General features: G+C 47.7%; 7 protein-coding genes across 7 annotated transcripts; 3 read left to right on the forward strand and 4 right to left on the reverse strand.

The window, feature by feature from the left end:
- Positions 1 to 63: 63 nt before the first annotated feature.
- Positions 64 to 2,291, reverse strand: N7469_004519 (DNA topoisomerase 3; the record flags this gene model as incomplete). The annotated part of the gene is made up of 7 exons (XM_056643439.1): positions 64 to 856; positions 918 to 1,054; positions 1,110 to 1,432; positions 1,486 to 1,655; positions 1,719 to 1,897; positions 1,951 to 2,151; positions 2,205 to 2,291. The coding sequence occupies 7 exons, from the start codon at positions 2,289 to 2,291 to the stop codon at positions 64 to 66; spliced, it is 1,890 nt and encodes a 629-aa protein (XP_056502851.1).
- Positions 2,292 to 3,050: 759 nt separating this feature from the next.
- N7469_004520 (putative C6 transcription factor) lies at positions 3,051 to 4,806 on the forward strand (the record flags this gene model as incomplete). Its single annotated transcript, XM_056643440.1, has 3 exons — positions 3,051 to 3,274; positions 3,343 to 4,336; positions 4,405 to 4,806. The coding sequence occupies 3 exons, from the start codon at positions 3,051 to 3,053 to the stop codon at positions 4,804 to 4,806; spliced, it is 1,620 nt and encodes a 539-aa protein (XP_056502852.1).
- A 253-nt stretch (positions 4,807 to 5,059) lies between these two features.
- On the reverse strand, positions 5,060 to 6,733 carry N7469_004521 (hexose carrier protein; the record flags this gene model as incomplete). The annotated part of the gene is made up of 4 exons (XM_056643441.1): positions 5,060 to 5,994; positions 6,043 to 6,369; positions 6,447 to 6,557; positions 6,628 to 6,733. 4 exons carry the CDS (start codon positions 6,731 to 6,733, stop codon positions 5,060 to 5,062), a joined length of 1,479 nt encoding a protein of 492 aa, XP_056502853.1.
- Positions 6,734 to 7,369: 636 nt separating this feature from the next.
- Positions 7,370 to 10,145, forward strand: N7469_004522 (alfa-L-rhamnosidase; the record flags this gene model as incomplete). Its single annotated transcript, XM_056643442.1, has 2 exons — positions 7,370 to 7,931; positions 7,984 to 10,145. The coding sequence occupies 2 exons, from the start codon at positions 7,370 to 7,372 to the stop codon at positions 10,143 to 10,145; spliced, it is 2,724 nt and encodes a 907-aa protein (XP_056502854.1).
- Positions 10,146 to 10,534: 389 nt separating this feature from the next.
- On the forward strand, positions 10,535 to 11,688 carry N7469_004523 (DUF1295 domain protein; the record flags this gene model as incomplete). Its single annotated transcript, XM_056643443.1, has 2 exons — positions 10,535 to 10,903; positions 10,966 to 11,688. 2 exons carry the CDS (start codon positions 10,535 to 10,537, stop codon positions 11,686 to 11,688), a joined length of 1,092 nt encoding a protein of 363 aa, XP_056502855.1.
- A 1,425-nt stretch (positions 11,689 to 13,113) lies between these two features.
- On the reverse strand, positions 13,114 to 15,873 carry N7469_004524 (ATP-dependent metallopeptidase FtsH/Yme1/Tma family protein; the record flags this gene model as incomplete). Its single annotated transcript, XM_056643444.1, has 2 exons — positions 13,114 to 13,898; positions 13,959 to 15,873. The coding sequence occupies 2 exons, from the start codon at positions 15,871 to 15,873 to the stop codon at positions 13,114 to 13,116; spliced, it is 2,700 nt and encodes an 899-aa protein (XP_056502856.1).
- A 573-nt stretch (positions 15,874 to 16,446) lies between these two features.
- atrR (transcription factor atrR) lies at positions 16,447 to 19,444 on the reverse strand (the record flags this gene model as incomplete). The annotated part of the gene is made up of 8 exons (XM_056643445.1): positions 16,447 to 17,170; positions 17,227 to 17,790; positions 17,842 to 18,017; positions 18,083 to 18,579; positions 18,631 to 18,995; positions 19,061 to 19,188; positions 19,257 to 19,359; positions 19,413 to 19,444. The coding sequence occupies 8 exons, from the start codon at positions 19,442 to 19,444 to the stop codon at positions 16,447 to 16,449; spliced, it is 2,589 nt and encodes an 862-aa protein (XP_056502857.1).
- Positions 19,445 to 20,276: the final 832 nt, after the last annotated feature.

A 20,276-nucleotide genomic window follows, 5' to 3' on the forward strand; every position in this document is an offset into this window, starting at 1 on the left:
GTCTCATAAGAAGTACTGGCAGTTGATACCGTGTAAGCAATCCAGCAAACAATACCATGGAGGTCATGATGAGACTTGCTCCACAAGATATTTACGGCAGGCCGTTTTCAACATAGCGATTCGTCGCTGTGTGTGAATGAAGACCTCCCGGTACATGTCCAAGCTTTGTTGCACCACTTCCTGGCGGGTTTTAGAGCCCGCGCAGATTTCAAGCATTCTCAATTCCATCTCTTTTCGGAGAAACGGCTTGCTGAGAGAAATGCTATTTGGGAGACCAGTCACAACATTGTCATAGCCCTCTACAAGCGCAATGCCAAGACGAGTGGGAATGAGTTCTTCGACTTTGTTGCGACCACTGCCGCGCTTATTCACAACCACATATTCCCGTTCTTTGATTTTTGCAATATGTTCGGCCATTGTTGCGTCGGTTCCGATACCATTGGCATCCATGAGTCCAATGAGCTCAGGTTCTGTCAGATAGCTCGGAGCTGTCGTCTTTCCCTCAAAAATATTGGCTTCTGTGGGCTCAAAAAGCTCTCCCCTCTCAAAATTGGGGAGCTGTTGACTGCTCTCCCATTTATCATAGACGTAGACATCCAAATAGTTTCTTTCAAGAACTATCAAACCACTGGCATGGAAAATCTCTTCCCCGTATAGAATTTCGATATCTGTGCCTTGGCCCTTTGCATTGTCGGAGCAGCATGCGAGGAATCGGCGTGCCACGAATTCGTAGACTTTCTTCTCATTTTCGTTCAGACTAGATGGGTTCACCCAGCTCACTGGGTGAATCGGTGGATGTGCCTTGTCATTATGGGTTCCGGATCGTGGATTCATGAACTTCCCATCTTCAATAAGTCTATATTGAGGTTAGTACTCCAAATGCCGCCGAGGAGATGAACTTAGTTGCAAGCACTTACTCTCTGGCATATACTCCCCACCGGCTATCTGGATATTGTTTTTCTACAAGCTTCCTGAGGTCAATCGCCTTGTCGAACTGGTCGGTTTCAGTACGTGGATAGCTAATGAAACCTTTGGTATATAGAGCTTCCGCGACCTGACAAATCATAAGTACTCTGACACCGAGTTCAAGTAAGTACTGTAGCACTCACCTTCATAATGGTCTGACTGTCTAGACGGAGAAATCGACTGCCCATCATTTGAAGATCCACAGTTGTCAAGGGCAATGGACGCCACTTGCTTTTTGGTTTTTGATTCACTTTCGTGACTTTTGCTTTTTTGGCCACCAGACAGCGTTCCAGCATCATGACCACAGCTGCCCGATCAAAGAGGTGCACCCGTTTCCAGAGAAAGTTGACCTTTGTGTCTTCACGTTGGAGTATAACTTTAATGCCCCAAAAGGTTTCTGGTTTGAAGTTTTGCACCCTTAAGTAACGATCTACCACAAACCCTAGAGTAGGGAATTGACAGGATCCTGAAGATGGTCAGAAAATAGAGACTGCGTTCATCATAATGTACCGATCGTACCATAGCTAATGACCTTTTCTTTCAAAACCTCTGCCACGGCCTGGAGCTGAAGCGTCTGCAAGCGGGTAAAAGCAGCTCCGATGCGGAGATCAAGCTCGATTCTGGCTGCAACGGCATTTGCCTGGAATTCATCGAGGTCTATTGGTTCGCGAGCAGCTCGTAGAACATGTCTAAGTTCAAGAAGATTTTGCTTAGTTTGACGGCCCTTTCCCACGGCTCCCTAGTTGACTTACGCTCTTTCTGTGTTGCTGAATCTAGCTCGTCTCACTTCAATTTCAGCATTGCCATTCTTCGCTTGTGTACGGACTTCCGTGCCTATATGCTCGCCCTCACGATCACAATCGGTCCAGATAAACAGAGCCTTGCTGTATTGCGCTTGGTTTCGAATATTTTCAGCAATGGGCAATTTATCCTTGGTAGATTCTTAGCAAGCAGCATCGAGAAACTTGGTACATGCACGCATACCTTGTCGACCTCCTCTTTCACAGGGGCCTCGAAGAGGGAGCCAGGTGGGCAGGATTGCCAGCCCTTATACTGGCGTTCAAACTCAAGTCCAGTGAGGTGACCAATAACACTCGTCATCGTCACAGAGCAATTTCCCCACGGGGCACCAAAATTGAACTCGAACTCGTAGTTTTTCACATATTGGTTTCCGCGAATCGAATGCTGCATCCCTTCATAAGCTGCTTGCTCATCGCGGTACTTGAAAAAACACTTACCGTCTGAAAAGAGCCACCCGACATGTGTGTTGCTACGGCGCGGGCAATGGCGGGCTTCTCTGCCACGCAGAGAATCTTCCGTGCCATGGCAGCCCGGTAGTCACGATTCGACGATGAATATGCGAAGCGAAGGAAGCATTTGCAAACATCCTCGTCCCAACTGGGAAATACTTCGGTGGGGTCTCTGCCTTAAGGCTGCGATACGCCGTGTCGCGTCTGCCTTACATTACGATACAGTATAGTATTGCTGTTGGCTTACCAGGCCACCCATTAATACAATATTAATCGTATGGATATTACGTGAATAATTGCATCACATGATTCTTCTCGTCGACTATAAGAAACCAGCATTCCCTCTCGACTCTCCTCTCACCTCATTTTTATCGAATTCGCGAAAAAAAAAAAAAGGTTACAAATGCGATTGAGACTACTAGATACGATGCATTTCAAGTGCAGCTATTCATTATCCAGCTAGATCCAGTTGGAGAATCATTGGCTGTAATCCGAACCTGGATCGTGAGTTCTACAGCAACTTGGCCTTCGATTTCTGTGATATTTCATGAAGTGATTGATATTTAAAATGCAAATGGGAACTACGAGTTTACATTGACACCACTTGTCCATCATGCCAGCCACTAGAACAAAGAGAGCTAGAGCCGGGGCTTGTGCAACCTGCCGGTGAGTTTTCTACTGCGAACCAACTAGACGTGCTCTAATATGGATCATTATAGTTCTCGAAAAAGACGCTGCATCCCCTTAGGGTCTTTATCGGAGGGCTGTCAGCTCTGCCAATCCATCTCCAAACCATGTAGCCTTAACAGCAATGCCCCGCGGCTAGTTGAGGCGATGACTTTTCCACAGAGTACAACAGGCGAAGACGAATTGAATAAAAAGCAAAGACATGGTGACCTAGACTCACCAGAGCTACTCTCTGACCTAGTCTGTCTCTATTTTCGCTACATTCATAATGTGGCACATTCGCTCTTTCATGAGCCGAGTTTTATGGATCGTCTCAAGGATGGAAGTGCGTCCTTGATTCATGTCTACGCGATGTGTGCACTTGCTGCCCGGTAAACAAATCCCGATACAATCTCCCAAAATGCCTTTTCTAATGATTATTATTTATCACTGCCATCAGCTATTCCAATAGCCCAATAATTCGTGATGTCTCCCCGTACGCCCGAGGCGAAGTATATGCGAAGAAAGCGTTATGCTACTGTCATGAAAACATGATATCGCCAACTTTGGCAACAGTACAAGGATTTCTCTTGATCGGCTATTACTTTGGCGGTCAAGGCAATGTACATGGCAAGTATGTATATGTTGGAATGGCTCGTCTACATGCACAGCTCGTACCCCTAGAGAGTCTCACGGATATGATACATCGTGAGGAACATCGCAGAACTTGGCTTTCAATACATATTGCCAGTCATTGGTCTGCCTCAGATATGGCTATGGAGCCTATCTCGTTCTTTGACGAGCCATCATACCGTCCTAAAATTGACGACGCGGAGTTTCATACATCTAGACTAGGACTCTCCGAGGGTTCAGTGTCGCCTTCGCCTAAATATGGCATGTGGGCTCAAATGGCACAGACCCTGAATATTTACACCAAGATCAACATCTTAATACGACGTCTTAGTCAAGGGTCCATCTCATTCCCTGAATATTGTGAGGAGACCGACATCCTAGAACGCGATCTTGATCAGTGGGAAGAGCTCTTGCCTCCTGCCCTGGTCTACACTTACGAAAACTTGATACATATGGTCGAAAAGAATGTGGGGAAAATCTTTTTATCCATGCATATTGGCTATTATCACTTTCGTCAAATGCTCTTGTTCCCTTTTTTGGATTCTCGGCTTTCCCAGTCGGCCGCTCACAGTAGAGCAGTGAAGTGCAAAGAGAGCGCAAGCATCATTTCAGATATCTTACGCGCTTCCGAGGCAACACCCGGCTGTAAGATGCTTTATTTTATCTATGGGCATATCGCGGTCGTTAGCTCAAGTGTCCAGCTTCATACTTTACTATTCAACAACAATAAGCTTGAACGCAATCAAGCTCGAGATGGTCTAATTTCCAATTTCCAACACCTTATGAGCCTGAAGTCTTACTGGCCAGTGGTCGATCATCATGTGCGCACTACTATCTGAGGAAATCGTTTTGCATTGGATTATCATTGACTGACTTTGTATTGATCCAGGTCGCTCACTTGCGAATCTTTCAGAATTCTTGTCAAGATTCCTTAGGAAATCCATTTGTCCTGGACAGCTGGATGGCGCGGTTTCTTACTGAACATACTTCGGAACTTTCGCAGAGGCAACTCAAAGATAGCAAGTTTTCCTCTTTGGACACGGGAACGTTGACAACAGATGTTATTAGCCCGGTGATTGGGGCCATATCTGCAGACAGCTCCAGCTCCCAGAAAATAGTTGCTAATGGTTCGAAAGCTGTTAGCTTGGAGAACGCGGAGGGTGCTGACATGGATTCCTATGACTTATCTCGGCTCATAGGCGGCAAGAGTCTGAGTGGCGAAGCCATTGTGAATAGTGCTCTAAGTTGGCTTTTAGACGATCATATTGAGCAATACCAAGGTAAGGATTAATTTTCTTAATTCTCATGTTGTGGGAATAAATCTGGCAATGTATTTGAAAGCGCTTTCATTTAATATTACAGGTGCCTACCTATCGATGGATGTGGAAGATGCAGGTGGATGAGGATGATGGATAAGGCTACCTAGATGCCTACCTAAACGGGTGCTCTGGATAACTAAGCTCTAACACTCAGCGCCTATTTCATATCGCTACCTAGCGATATGAAACAGCCTTGGAAAAGTTCCACTGCAATATGAGAGCTACCTATTCAGCTCTTTCCACGTGAAACGTTCCTGGTGGCTCTGATTCTGGAGACGACTTCAACTTTGGGGTCATGGAGTCCTTGATATTGATGTCTTTGGGCAAGTCCGAGGCAAGCGTGTCTCCGAACAATTCAGCAATTTCTTCCAATGATTTCCCACCTGTTTCCGGAAGCAAGAACAAATATACAAAGGCTGCAACAAAATTACTAGCAATGAAAAGCGAGTAATACCGCCAGCCTACGTTCTCCAAGGCGGTTGGGGTGATTTGAGACAACACGATTGCCGCAACGGCTTTGGAGAAGACAGCTAGACCCATGCCTGTTGACCGAAGGAAGAAGGGAAACAGTTCGGAGGGAACAACCCAAATGGTGCCATTGAAGAAGACGGCATAGGCACAGGAGTACAAGAAGATCATGGCGATGGCAGCACGGGCACCACTTATGTTCTCCGTACTTTCGCTCCCATAAAAAGCAGACAGGGCCATACAAATCGCAATCATGACAGAAAGGACTATTGACCCCACCCATAATGTGCGAGTTCGTGGCCATTTATCTGCAGCAATGAAGAGATATATGACCTGGCCCAGCACTCCCATTATTCCATATATTCCACTAATAAGAAGGGAGGTCTTTCCAGTAAATCCAACGGCCGCATAGAAACTACTTTGATAGTTTTGAATGACCGACGATCCACTGAATTGCCCCATAACAAGGATAAAGCAGGCCATCAGGGTTCGGTGAAGGTATTGACGGGAAAGCAGTTTTGTCACCGCGGGCTTGAAAGATGTGACTTGGCTAGAGTCTGCGTGGATCTGGGCTCGTATTTGAGCTAGGTCTTGCTCTACAATGTCACCATCGGAGCCCCCATGAATGAGCACCAAGACAGCATGTGCTTCCTGATAACGCTCTCTTTGTACCACTTGGAGGCTGTCAGCGGCTGGTGCAGAAATAAAACACGACAAAACAAATGGACCAATTTACTTACACCATCTTGGACTATATGGAATGAAACAACATCCAACTGCCAAAGCGAGAGGTCCTGGGATTTGCATAGCCAATGGAATCCTCCACTGGGCATCGCCTTTTGCATAAGCGCCGCCGTATCCGATCCAATTCGCAGTAAAAAAGCCAATGGCGATCATAAATCCCTGGAGGCCGACTATCATACCGCGTTGATCGGGAGGTGAGACCTCAGCAATGTAGATGGGCACAACAGTAAGCATGATACCACAGCCAACGCCCGCAAAGAAGCGGCCTGCAATCATCATACCGGCATTGACGGCAGCAGTCTGTAAAACACCTCCGATTATTGCTGGAAGATATATTAACTCACTATTCAAAATCAAATAGTCCTTCTCAAAGGCTGATGAGCAGTCATGGCATACATACCGATAACTGCACTGATACAGATCGTCCATCTCCGGCTCAGTTTGTTAGCCAAATATCCTGCCGCGAAGGTTCCGATGGCTTGTCCGACGTTGTATAAAGATACAATGGCACCTAGGAGGAACTTAGTTACTTGGCTGGTCTCCAGTTTGTAATGGAGAGAGGAGTAAGTATGATAACAGACCTGTCAATGGTGCATTGACTCCAGTAGGGCCAAGCATGGCATATTTGAAAGTGCCATGACCAAGGGTAGTTGCAATGATTCCTGTAAGCCTTCCTGTCAGTATCATCTGGTCTGTTTATGTGTAAAGAAACGAGCTGTAATTACCTGAATCCACGCCGTATACGAACCCTCCAAGAGCCACCACAAGCGAAATCAAGACAACAAACAGATTGGCCATCTAGAAACTTTTTTATACACTTTAGATGGCTATGGGTGCTTTCTTCTGTGCAAATTCGAGTCTCGTATGGCCTCGTTGGCTGGTTTTATACCATCTGCCCAGTCCAAGAATGCTTCTCTGGGAATCGGTCAACTTCTCCCGAGATCTACCTCAGCCATCCCATGAGTTTAGTCGGAAGGCAGATCTTCCATTCCATTCATCTCGCATATATTCTCTCCACATTTCGTCGAAAGTAAGTTTGTGGGGTAGTTCCGGGGCGGCGACTATCCAATCGCCGTACGAAGACGCCGCCTTTCTCCACTTCATCAACCCTTCCTCTCCGCTGGCGGAGTCCATAGATTTGCTTGCAATCTTCCAATCTTCGTGCCTGCATCAGATACCAGCTGTATATTAATCCACCATGACTCGGGTATTCGTTGCAATGCATACCGAGTGGGCTCTCTTTCAACATCTTAAATATCGCTAGATGGTCAGCCTCTGCTGGACAATCATCTTCTCATTAAACATTACCATCCTGCGTTCATAATGCCTTATATTGAGACGCCCACGGTAGAGCAGCATGCGACTGGTTTTGGTATTGGAATACCTAGCCCGCGTATCTCCTGGCGGTTCCTTACCGGCGCTGACGACTCGTCCCTAAATTGGGAGCAGACTGCTTACGACTTACAAATTGTTCGTCCGGGCTATGAGCGACAGGAAGAAACCTTCCATATTGAAAGCAATGACTCAGTGCTTGTCCCATGGCCGAGCAAACCGCTGCAGTCAAGGGAAAGTGCTCAAATACGCGTTCGGGTCTATGGCACCAATGCGGCAAACGAGAAGGCTACAACCACCACATGGTCGCCTTGGAAGGATGTCGAGTGTGGATTGCTCGACCGCAGCGATTGGAAGTTTGACCCAATTTCGGCCCCTGGAGACCCACAGCCGGATGCACCTCTACGACCCGTTCGATTCCGGAAAGAATTCCAAATTCCTGCGTCGGTTTCTATCCAGAAAGCCCGCCTGTTCATCACCAGCTTCGGCGTTTACCGTGCCTTTATCAACGGGAAACAGGTGGGCGACCAATGCCTTGCCCCAGGATGGACTAGTTATCAACATCGCTTGAACTATCAAATGTTTGACGTTGCACCTCTCCTGAGACCCTAAAGGGCCTAATGCTATAGCGGTTGAGGTGGCCGAGGGCTGGTATGCTACACGGTTAGGGTTCCGTGGCGGGCGAAGGCAGCTTTATGGCAATCGGCTGGCAGTCTTAGCCCAACTTGAAATCAGTGAAGGATCCGAAAAGGATTTCTTTTCGATTGGAACTGATAACACATGGTTGTGCGCGCCCAGTGCGATTCTCCGGAGCGAGCTCTATGATGGTGAGATTTATGATTCTGGCGTAGAAGACTTGGACTGGAACGCTTCAAAGATCGATGTCAAGTCGACTCGGAATTCTCACTGGGTTCAGGCTGAGAAGCTTGACTTTCCGCAAGCTGAATTAGTTGCCCCGGATGCTCCTCCTGTACGCATCACCGAGAAGATCTCCGCTGTTGCAGTTCAGCGCACACCTTCAGGGAAAACAGTAGTCGACTTTGGTCAGAATGTGGTAGGTCGCTTAAGTGTACGCTCTCTGAACCTGCCCTCCGGCTCACGGGTGTCCTTTACGCACGCCGAGGTATTAGAGAACAACGAGATTGGTATTCGACCACTCCGGCATGCAAAGTGTACAGACGAAGTCATCTGTGATGGTCGTGAAATCTCAAATTGGTCACCACAATACACATTTCATGGCTTCCGATATGTTCAAGTTGACGGTTGGGACGAGGGACGGAATGGCCCGCTACTTGCGAGCCTCTCAGCACTTGTGATGCATACTGACATGACTCGCACTGGCTGGTTTTCTTGCTCTCATCCTATGGTGAACCAGCTACATACCAATGCCTTGTGGAGTATGCGCGGTAACTTCTTGTCAATACCTACTGACTGTCCCCAAAGAGACGAAAGACTAGGCTGGACTGGAGACATACAAATATTCTGCTCATCAGCAAACTTTTTGTATGACACTGCTGGAATGCTCGGCGGTTGGTTACAGGACGTGGCCGCTGAGCAGCTCAATGAAAATGATGGTTGCGTCCCTCCATTTGTGATTCCTAATGTTATCAGTGAAGAGTTGTGGCCGCATACACCTCAAGCTGTTTGGGACGATGTGGTCGTTTTGACTCCCTGGGATCTCTACTTATCTTATAACGACGTTGAGATCCTCCACCGACAATACCCAAGCATGCTCGCCTGGATCGATCGGGGAATACGACGTGGATCAGATGGTCTCTGGAACCCTAATCTATGGCAACTAGGAGATTGGCTGGATCCAACGGCACCACCTATCGAACCAGGTGATGCACGTACAAACGGAACTCTTGTTGCAGACTCATATCTTGTCCATGTAACATCTGTTATGTCCAAGATTAGCGATATCCTGGGGCATAGCAAAGATTCAGAACGCTTCAAATCCGACCACGAGCGACTGAAATCAGTGTTTCAGGCCAAGTATATTGCAGCCTCTGGGTTATTAGTCGGTGATACACAAACTGCACTGAGTCTCGCTATAGTGAATGACCTTCACTCCACAGCTGAAGGGGCAATGGCAGCAGCATCTCGCCTAGTTCACCTTGTGCGGCTTGGGAAATTTCGCGTTGCTACTGGATTTGCGGGAACTCCGGTCATTGCACATGCACTTTCGAAAAGTGGATATCCTCAAATTGCTTATCGAATGTTGCTTGAGAAGAGTCGTCCATCATGGATGTACCCAATCACCATGGGCGCGACGACTATGTGGGAGCGATGGGATAGCATGCTACCAGACGGTACTATCAACCCAGGCGAGATGACCAGCTTCAATCATTATGCTTTGGGATCTATCGTCAACTGGCTTCATACGAATGTCGCTGGTTTGCGTCCTCTGTCAGCTGGTTGGAAACAAATCAAAGTGGCACCGATTCCCGGAGGTACCATACGCTCAGCCGAGGCAGCTTATGAAACTCGGTATGGGCGGCTAGAGTGCAGATGGTCCATCGAGAATGAAGATGGCGTTTTTGAAATGGATCTCTTGGTTCCTGCGAATAGTCGTGCGTTGGTAATATTGCCGACTCGAGAACTTTTGTCAAAGCATAGGACTACTGCTATTGAGGAAGGCACTTGGGTAGGCTCCGGACGTCACAAGTTCTCAACACCTTTTGATTGGAAGGAGTATTCAAGCGAGTGGCCTCCTAAGCCTCTGATCCCAATTATGAGACGGCCTGAGCCGGAACAAATTGCGTGAGCATTTTGTAGCACCTGCAGCGGGTGGTCAGGCTTCATCGCAGATCGAACAAATGTCCACCCATATTTATTACTGTATCTCAGGCTCATATTGCAAAATAAAATAGTATCAAAATAATCAGTATCTCTCAGTATATCGAAAGTTTTAGGCTGTTTCCCATTCCTCCTGCAATTCACTCGAGGGTTGTATCGCTCCGAACATATAGATGATGATGTACTGTACTATGTAGATGTGTATATACATTGATGCCTTAATGCCTTAGACTGCTAGCTCCGCCCGCCAAGACGCTAACCCCGATGAGGTAATCTAAACATAAACCTGCGGCACCTAGCAACCCACTTCTCCTCGTCTTGCTTCAAGCCCACGAACTCATATATTAGATCTGGGAAATGGCCTCTCTCCCAATTCCCCGTGTTGAATCCCTGGAGGAGGCTGCCTCCTTCAAACTCACCGTTCTCCCCTACTTGGCCCAGCTTCAGTACCTCCCCGCCAGCTTGCGCGAAGCTGGTCGCGATTTGGGTAGCTTGAAGGAGGTTTATCTAGCGACGAACCCTTTGGTCTCCGCGATTGCGCTCGGCTCAGTATTGGCTGCGATCTTCTTTTTGGCTGCTGAGATAAACCGCAACTATTCGCAGGTGGATCGCTTTTGGAGCATCCTGCCTGCTATTTACAATGTGCACTTCGCCGCTTGGGCTCGTCTGGCTGGGATTCGTACCCAGACTTTGGATACTATTGCTTTCGTCGCAATTCTGTGGAGTGTATGCGCCCATAATGAAAAATGGATTACGGGCCAGAAGCTAACTTTGATCATCTTCAATAGGCTCGGTTGACCTTCAACTACTGGCGCAAAGGCGGCTACCAAATCGGCTCCGAGGATTACCGCTGGCAAATCGTGCGCAGCAAAGTGAACAACGTGTTCTTGTTTACGATCTTCAACTTCGCGTTCATTGCCGTTGCCCAGTCGATTCTGCTACTCCTGATCACCTGCCCCAGCTATGTGTTTGTAGTCGTCGCAAACAGCCAGGCCACTGAAACTTTTGGCCTTCCTGATCTCGCCTTCTCCCGCGCAGCTCTCTTCTTTATCATCATCGAATTCTTCGCAGACCAGCAACAGTGGAACTTCCAGACCGCCAAGAAGCAATACCAAAAGACCGCGCGTATTGCAGGCGACGATAAGGATCAATACTCTCCTGAGGATCTGGAGCGTGGATTTGTCGTCAGTGGACTTTGGTCATGGTCGCGCCACCCCAACTTCGTTGCTGAGCAGGCTGTCTGGCTGACCCTCTATCTTTGGGCCTGCTACCGCACTGAGACTTACCTTCAATGGTCTGGACTCGGTATTGCGGGATATATCATTCTCTTCCAGGCCAGCACCCGCCTCACCGAGTGGATCACCGCTGGTAAGTATCCCGAATATCCGGAGTACCAGGCTCGCGTTGGCAGATTCCTGCCCCGTTTGTCTGCTGAGGCTCCAATTCCTAAGAAGATCAAGAAGACTGCTGCTTCATCCGGGGCCGAGCAAGGAGATAAGAAGAGCAACTAAATGTGGTTTCTACGTGAAATTTTGCGGTGGATGCAGTCGAAATAACTTTGGGTGGACTTTTCTTTTTGCCAATCATCTATTTACAGCTGCCAGCTCGTTCAATTTACTCTGTTAACCTGCTTTGGGGGTTTTATGCCGGAAATACGTTGGTGTTAAATATATACTTGAATAATTAAACGCGTCCTTTGACCCTTGCCCGTTCAGGTGTACGTGCGTTTCGTTCTCTTCATACCCAAGTAATGTTACTCACGTGTGTTAAATTGGATAGTTCTCTGCTACACTAGTATAGTAATGTACTACGCCGAAAACCAGGCGCTTCATTCCGACATTGAAGCTATAGAGCGCATTTTAAGGTATTTATTACTAGATTTGGGCGTACTCAAGCTTTTCAAGCCTGAAAAGTGATATGAGTCCACATAAAGCTAATGATCCAAACTATCAAAATGTTTGTTTCATCCAGACTGCACGAGTCGAAGCACAGCAGGGGTTTCCGTCCACGAATCTTGATATCTATATCTTTCAGCCGTATTCTCTTTACGTTTTGATATACCAAATAGTTTAGAGATCAACTTGAAGCACCCACTTCTAGGCGAGTGATTCGAGTTTGAGTCCGAGGCTATATTGCTATAATTACCTCTTTTGGTTTTCCTACATCGATTCAAGCGCAAGCGTTTAATCGAGAAATTGAGGAAACGTCTATTGAGCTTCTTTTTCTTGTTCACGATGAATGGGGTCGACATGTTTGAGATATGAAGCACGATGGATATTCAGGCTTTTCAAGTTGGTTTCATCGGGATTTATATACAACTTTTCAAACTGAATCGAAGTTAATAGCGTTAATTAATTATGCGTGGTAGGTATATGAAAGAAACTTGTAAGTCAAGTTCTTTCTCAGACTTGAATAGCCATGCGAATAACAAAGAGCATTCATGGCACTTGAATAATAAACGCATTCAACTTTGAATCCTCAATGTCTCAAGTCTAAGGGAGGCCCTGAATGGAAAAAGGCTTGAAATGAATTTCCTACAATCCATTCGAGAAGTGGTCAGAAAATATCAAACTAAAATATGCTTCAAGGTTTCTTCAAGTTATAGTACAAACTCCACGGAACGAAGTGACATCGACCCCTCAAATAGAGGCTTAAGGACACACGAGATAGCTAAGGTCTCTTCATATTTAGTGGCGACATGGTAGAAAGGAAGAAGGGAGTTATTCGTGGAGGAGAGACACAACAAAAGGTTGGAGGGGGGATTTGAAAGAAAAAAAAAGAGAACAATAGATAGGAAAGGGGATGCAAATCCATAGATACAAAATAAAGGAAACCAAGGACACAGTGATATCACACTCCCTGCAAGAATTGACTAAACAAGCCCGCGCAAAAATGCAGACAAATCACGAAATCATCCACCAAGCTTAGCCGCAAAATCATGACAAGGGAGTCTGATCACGGCCATCCTTGCCCGAGGTCTCCTCTGGGTTCTGAGTAGGCTCAGGAGGAGCAATGGTCTCGCCACCTTTACCATCAAAGTACTTGGCAAACTCGCCAGACTCGGGGAAGGGTCGCGGGCCAAGAAGACGGATCAGATCGTCACGACCAAGAACCTCCTTTGACAGAAGTTCTTCGGCAACGATACCAACCTCCTTCTTCTTCTCAGTCAGAAGAGTGTGGCATTGCTGGTAGGCCTCGTCGATAATGCGACGCACCTCGACGTCGATATTGCGAGCGGTGTCTTCCGAGAAAGGCTTCTGAATCTGTTGACCATCCTCTTCGTAATGGATGAAACCAAGCTTCTTAGACATGCCAAATTTAGTCACCATAGCAGTGGCCATACGGGTAACCTTGTTGAAGTCATCGCTGGCGCCGCTAGTCACGGTATCAAAGTGAAGTTCTTCGCTGACACGGCCACCCAGAGTCATAGCCATGCGGTCCATAAGCTGGTTAGTGTTCATGAGGTATGTATCACCGCCGGCAGGAAGGTACTGAGCATAGCCAAGGGCACCCTGTCCACGGGGGATGATAGAGACCTTGAGGAGCGGGTCGGCCCACTTGAAGTACCAACCACAGATAGCGTGGCCAGCCTCGTGGTAGGCGACGGTTCTCTTCTCCTCGGGGGAAAGCACAAGAGACTTTTTCTCCAGACCACCAATGACACGCTCAATAGCCTGCTCAAAGTGCTTCATGACGACTTTGTCGGCGTTCTCGCGAGCAGCTGGAAAAAAGAATGTTAGCGTTTATTCAATCATTCAAGACACAAAATACAATGACGTACCAACAAGAGCAGCTTCGTTCACACAGTTGGCAATATCGGCACCAGCAAATCCAGGGGTTAAAGCAGCAAGTCTGCCTTCGAGGTACTCCAAGTTCTCATCGGTAACAATCTTCTTCAAATGGACGCGGAAGATCTGTTTACGGCCGTCCATGGTGGGACGGTCGATGCCAATGTGTCGATCGAAACGACCAGGACGCATAAGGGCTTTGTCCAGAACATCGGGTCGGTTGGTACCGGCGAGAACGACGACTTGTTCAGAGGTATTGAAGCCATCCATTTCGGTCAGGATTTGATTGAGAGTGCTCTCACGCTCATCGTTGCCGCCGCCGAAGTTTTGCTTGGCTCGAGACTTTCCAATAGCATCAATCTCATCAATGAAGATGATGCAAGGAGTATTTTTACGAGCATTTGCGAACAGATCACGGACACGCGAGGGACCAACACCAACGAACATCTCAACGAATTCGGAACCACTGACACTGTAGAAAGGCACGCCAGATTCACCAGCGGTAGCCTTAGCAAGAAGGGTCTTACCAGTACCAGGGGGTCCAGAGAGAATAGCACCACGGGGAATCTTAGCACCGAGCTTCTGGAATCGCTCCGGCTGCTGCAGGAAGCTAACGAATTCCATGATCTCAACCTTAGCCTCGTCCATGCCGGCGACATCAGCGAATTTGATTTTAATGTCAGTCTCATGGTTGAATTTCTTTGCACGACTCTTGCCAATGCCGAAGATTCCGCTTTGGCCGCCACCACCACCACCGGCACGGCGTGAGACCCAGTAAATACCAGCAAACAGGAGCAGGGTAGGAGCAAAGGAAAGCAGAGCACTGCCCCAAGGAACCTCGTCAACGTAGGCAACGGGGATCCGCTCGCCATTAGGAATACCAAGTTCATATTGAGCTTGCTCTAGTTTCATTTCGAAACTTTCGACAGAACCGATGCTGAACAGAACGTGCGAGACGGGCTGACCGTTAGAGTCGGGATACGCTTGAGCCGAGGCCTCGCGGTTGAGATCGACCCGAACACGGCTGCGGTTCAGGACGGTCAACTTCTCCACGAGACCCTTATCGAGGTAGTTGGAGCGGAATTCCTGCCAAGTGATTTCACGAGCTCCGCTGTCTCCAGGGAAGAAGCTGCGGTAGACGTAGTAGGTGACCAATGCAGTAATCAAGAAAGAGGCGGGATCAAAACGGAATTCGAAGACTTTGCTACCAGGAGGAGGGAAGGGCTGTTCTCCTTTCTTCTGCTTTTTGCTTTGCTCCTTTTCCTGTTCCTTCTCCTTATTCTTCTGCTCCTCTGTCTTTTCCTCTTTTCCATCCTTTTCATTCTCCTTCTCAGATTGCCGTTGATTCTTCATCTTTTGAAGATCCTCTGGGGGCATCTTCATGTCGCGAGCTACTTCTTCCCGGGCCATCTTGTCGGCATGCTCATTGGCATACTTGAACAGCCACCGCACCATTCGAAGGTAATCCATTAATGAGGCATTTTTGTAGTTGTTCATGAACTCCTTGAGTTCAGATGGTAGCCCATTTTTCATGAAGTGCTTTCGGACTTGTTGGGTAGACTCATGCTGCGAGGGTGGAATCCGCGATTCTATATGCTTGATGAACTCATCCAGTTGCTGCTGTTCTTTCTCGGTCAACTTCGATTCGGACTTGTTCGGATCTTCATCTTTGCGGCCATCGTTCTCCGGGCCATTACCGCTGGACTGGGAATTCCGGGTCTTGTCGTCCGGGGGTGTCGGGCCACCGGGACCCTGTGTGGCGAAGGTTCGGATACGTTGCGATGTAATGAGGGACGAAAGCTTCGATTGAGGCAGTCGCACGGAGGACGGTCCAACGCGGCTGACGCACTCGGTGGCTCTCCTCGAGAATCGAGCAAGGTTGCCTGGCCGCCGTAAGAAGGTGGCCATGGTCGAGGAATAGGGAGCCCAAAGGGCCAAAAGGGCGGGAGGTAGGGGTGATCAATCGGTTTTGGTCGCGATAAACAACCTCACGCAATGCATCGATGGAGTTGGAGGTGCAGTGGGAAGCTCTCGCCGGCAGCCCAGTTTCGGCGGGATCGGGTTTTCTGCCATTCCGAAGCTGAGTCATCGAACCCGGTCGAATCGGGTGGAGGGTGGATTTAACGGATTTACCCAGCAACAACGGAGTACATAAATTGATATCTACAAATTCATTGATAGTTTACGGGAAATTAAAAGTATATTACAATACAGAAGAAACACCACTCAGTCTATAAATGGTTTCAAGATATTTCAGTCTGTCCTCGGTTACTCAGAACTAGAGGAATGCGGGTTGTCAATATGTATGAAGAGGAGATAGTATGATTGGTAAATGGTATGGTATGATGAGAGGGGTGAAAACGCCAGATCCATGAGCCCAAAAAAATCCAGATGAACTCCTTATTATCCTGCGCTCTTTGCGAACGCCATTATACATGAACAAACTAAGTGCCGGCCTATCATTTTGTTCTTCATTTAGGGTCATTGAGGGGGCTGAACCCCGCCGGCTCCAAAAACAGGGAAATTCGTAGACATATCTGCCCAGTCCCATTCGATCGTCATTGGCATTTGCCATAAGTCCTGGGGTACAAATGGTTGCTGGAATGACCCTATATTAGGGCTAGCATCGAAGGGTGTATGTTCAGAGAAGGGGACATTGCCGAATTGATCCGGGCTGAGCATATCTGGGAAGTCTTGACCAAGACCAGACATAGCATGAATATTACTTGGCAGGTCGCTTGATAGGCCGGTATTTGGTGGAAGAGAAGAAGGGTCGTTGCCGAATTGCTTGACACGGCTGGGAGAAGCGGTAGGGTTGTTGGCAAACATGGACGGTGAGAAAGGAGCTGAGGTTGGAGGTGCTTGTTGCGTGGCCTTTCCAGGTGGAGGAGGGGATGCAGTATGTGTTTCGTTTGTTTTTCGCTGTGCTTGCTCGGATTCATCCGGCGCAGCCTTCCGCTTCTTGCGTGCATGTGATTCTCTCTCGGCTTTGTCAAGGACCACTTTGGCAATTCTTTCAAATTCACCGCAGAGCCCAAGCATCCGTTTGATGCTTCCGTTCGATTCATCGGAAACCAAAGTAGACAGAAAATTGACGACTACATTCATCAATTTGATGTCGGAACGAGCGCGAGCATCGCCAGGATTCTGAAGAATATTTGCAAAAAGTGTGACAAGTGCAGATACTGGATAGTAAAGAATCAACCTAATAAAGATGTTAGGTTGGCAAACAGTCATCATGGACAGGTATTTGACACGTACCAGACACAAGCAAAGTCTCCTTGTGGGATATATTTGATCAGGTTAATTGATGCTCTGGCGGCTGTCACACAGAGCACCGCTGAAAGGAAGACTCTGGGATTCAAAGGACGGGCATTCAAGCCTTGAATTGCATAATTTGACAACCGGCTTGTCCAATACCCGTGGTGGACTGACATGCGGTGGATTGTAGTGAGACAGTTGTAGTATGAGAACTGGAGGACAACAACGTGGAGAAGGAGAGGGCCGTGGGTAACTTGGATTTCGTATTCAGGACGGAAGTCGATGGGAATGTTATCTTTCCAGTCCTCCAGTTCCTTGTCGAGCTCACCGATAGTATTTAGCAACTCGCCATCCGACTGTTTAGATGCCTTGGCTGAATAGAGCCTTTTGTAGACACTGCTTTCAATGGTGGCGAATTCACAAAGGGATCTAAAGAGGTTGAATTTGCCCTTCCCATCAGCTAATGGAACATTTCCAACATTGTCAGGTGGATCTTCGCTGGGAAGTTCAACATTCATGTCATCATCATCTTGCACCGGTGGTCGACCTGATCGAAGACAAATACTGTTGAGCAGTTAGCATATGTAAACATTGTTGGATGATAGGTTGACGAACTCTTTGTCGAGGCAGTACGCGATCCAAAAGACTCTCTTTCGCTGCTCTATCTCCACTGGGTTGAGCCCAAAGCCGGAGCCACGTTTGTGCAGTCCAATACTGTGGGACAGGCGAATCGCAGCAGCAACAAGGAAGAAAGCAGGTTGGGGATTAGGTGTACCCTGAAGAAACAGAGACTGCAAATTTATTAGATATCTGTGAGAAAAGGCAACGCAATAATTTTTTTTCAAAGAAAACTCACCATGCCCAGCAACGCCTGAACACTAAGAAGGTCCGTATTACGCATAGTCAACTCAGTCAAGACACCCATGGCATTTTTTAAATACAGCCACGCCTTCTTATCTTCCTCGTGAGGCACCAAATTGCTCATCACTCGAAGACGGTGCGAAATAGCAAGAACCACATTAATGCTAGCCCACCATCCGGAACCCTCGTAGGGATCGCGAGAATATTGCCGTTCCACCAGGTGCATGAAAGTGGCTTCATGGAACAACGGGAACACACAGTTGAAATTTTCGAAGAAATCCTTGAAGAGGGAGAGAGCCTCCTCTTTCGGTGGAAGGGGCTTGAAAACTCGGCGAGCGAATATATCGCTGAAGATCTCTGGTTTCCAATACATCCATTTATTGTCATCGACAGAAGCCGAGGAGATCATGTCTTGAAATGAGGTGTCGCCAGTTTTTTCATTGACCCATTGAATTCCCTTCGGAGAGAAGATAGAGAAACCAGAAGAAGAACCTATAGACCAGTTAATAAGAAGAAATGCGTCTCAATACGAATACCATATACCAATATATCTAGTCTCGCCGCAGTTGTTGGTGACTAGTGAGCACATCATATCTGACAACGCCTCCACCTCAGTCTCCGACTCCTTATGTGATTCTGGAGATGTAGCAGCTGTTCGCGGGCTCGAGCCTGATTCCATACGCGGCGTCGTATTGTGAGAACCGGGGGTAGTTTGGAGGTTTGCATTCGGGGCAGCAAATTTATTTGTATTTCTCGCGGCGTTCAAGGCGTTCGTCCGGTCTGCCAATCGTTTTTCGAGTGTCCCAAGATCCGTTTTACCATTGTCGTCTTCCGAGAGAAGCCCCGACAATCGCAAAAGAGATTCCATACGACCTAAGCGATTCTCCAAACCTTCGATATATTTGGCGCTGCATCACCCATTAGACACTTCCAATTCTCGATGTAGAATCTCGTTTCGATTAGGTCGACATACCCTTTGGGTGGATTCCGTTTCTTCTCAACCTGCGTAAAGACACAGTCTGTCTTGTAATTGCTGCAGTGCGAACACTTGGGCATCTTTCCGTCGCACTTGATTTTCTTTTTCCGGCACATGTCGCATGCCTATAAGCAAATTAAATTAACATGGGTCTATGAGAATCAAAAAACCCTTCGGTATGACATATACCTACTCTGGCAATTCGACGTCGTTTCGCATCGTTGGTCTCATCCCCGCGGCCAACGAATCGTCGGCATACATGGACCCCGCAGACATACCAGCCATATGCGAGCCATCTTGAGGATAGCCAGTAAATAGCTGTGGTTCCTGATTCATCATCATGTCAAACCCGAGTCCATCGCCATCCCCCAGACCGTCCATCTTGAAAGGTTGGTCTTCAATTATGCTTTTAAGCTTGCCACTTTTTCGCGTGATGGGACTTGCGCGGAGTGGAGTAGAGAGAAGGAGAGCGGTGTTAAGTAAGAAGCTGCGGGGCTATCATGCGTCTCGGAGACGCGCTTTTTCCGGCGCTTCCCTTTGGAGAGCGAGTGGATGAAGAGGGGGAGCTCAGTTATCCTTCAGTATTTTCAGGGGGTGAGGGAGTGTTTGATGGCGGCTTGAAATGGATGACGCAAAGTATCAGCGAGGCGGAAAAAAAAGATCTTTGAATCGGCGGAGAATTGTGACTAAGAAACGTTTTGGCTGAGTCAACCAAGTTGGAGAATATCTAAGTACAGAATAGTGTCGGGACCTTATGGTAGGAAGAGTACAACTAAGGAGTTTCATCTGGATTGAATTGAATCTTCACAAAATAATACCTGCTGCCTTAGCCCAAGAAATCGGAATGGCCTAACCCCGGGGCCCGAAGCCAAGGGATGATCGTGGCTGGTGCGGAAGCGATGAACTTCCGTCCTTTTGGTCCGTCCATTATCAATCAACGGGCGGTTCCATACAGTATTGCTAGAACACTCTTTTCGGATGGAATGGAAAAAGTTCGCCGAATTTCTTCGGTTTGATCTACTCGGGATCTTCCATTTACTACCCGAGTAGGGCTTTTTTCCCGTCCACCGTTACTCTCGACAGGAGGAAGATGTTCAGTGTGCATGTCCTGTGTCATTTCTCGCAAGCTTGACAACTGCAAAGTGTCAACCGAGGCCAGTCTCGTTCTGCTGAATTGAGGAATAGATCGGCGGTCTGATGATCGAAGCTTTTC

This window comes from Penicillium citrinum (genome assembly GCF_028827155.1).
Source record: "Penicillium citrinum strain IBT 23319 chromosome Unknown utg000003l:1.0-4596430.0:1.0-4598250.0, whole genome shotgun sequence".
NCBI classification, from domain to species: domain Eukaryota; kingdom Fungi; phylum Ascomycota; class Eurotiomycetes; order Eurotiales; family Aspergillaceae; genus Penicillium; species Penicillium citrinum.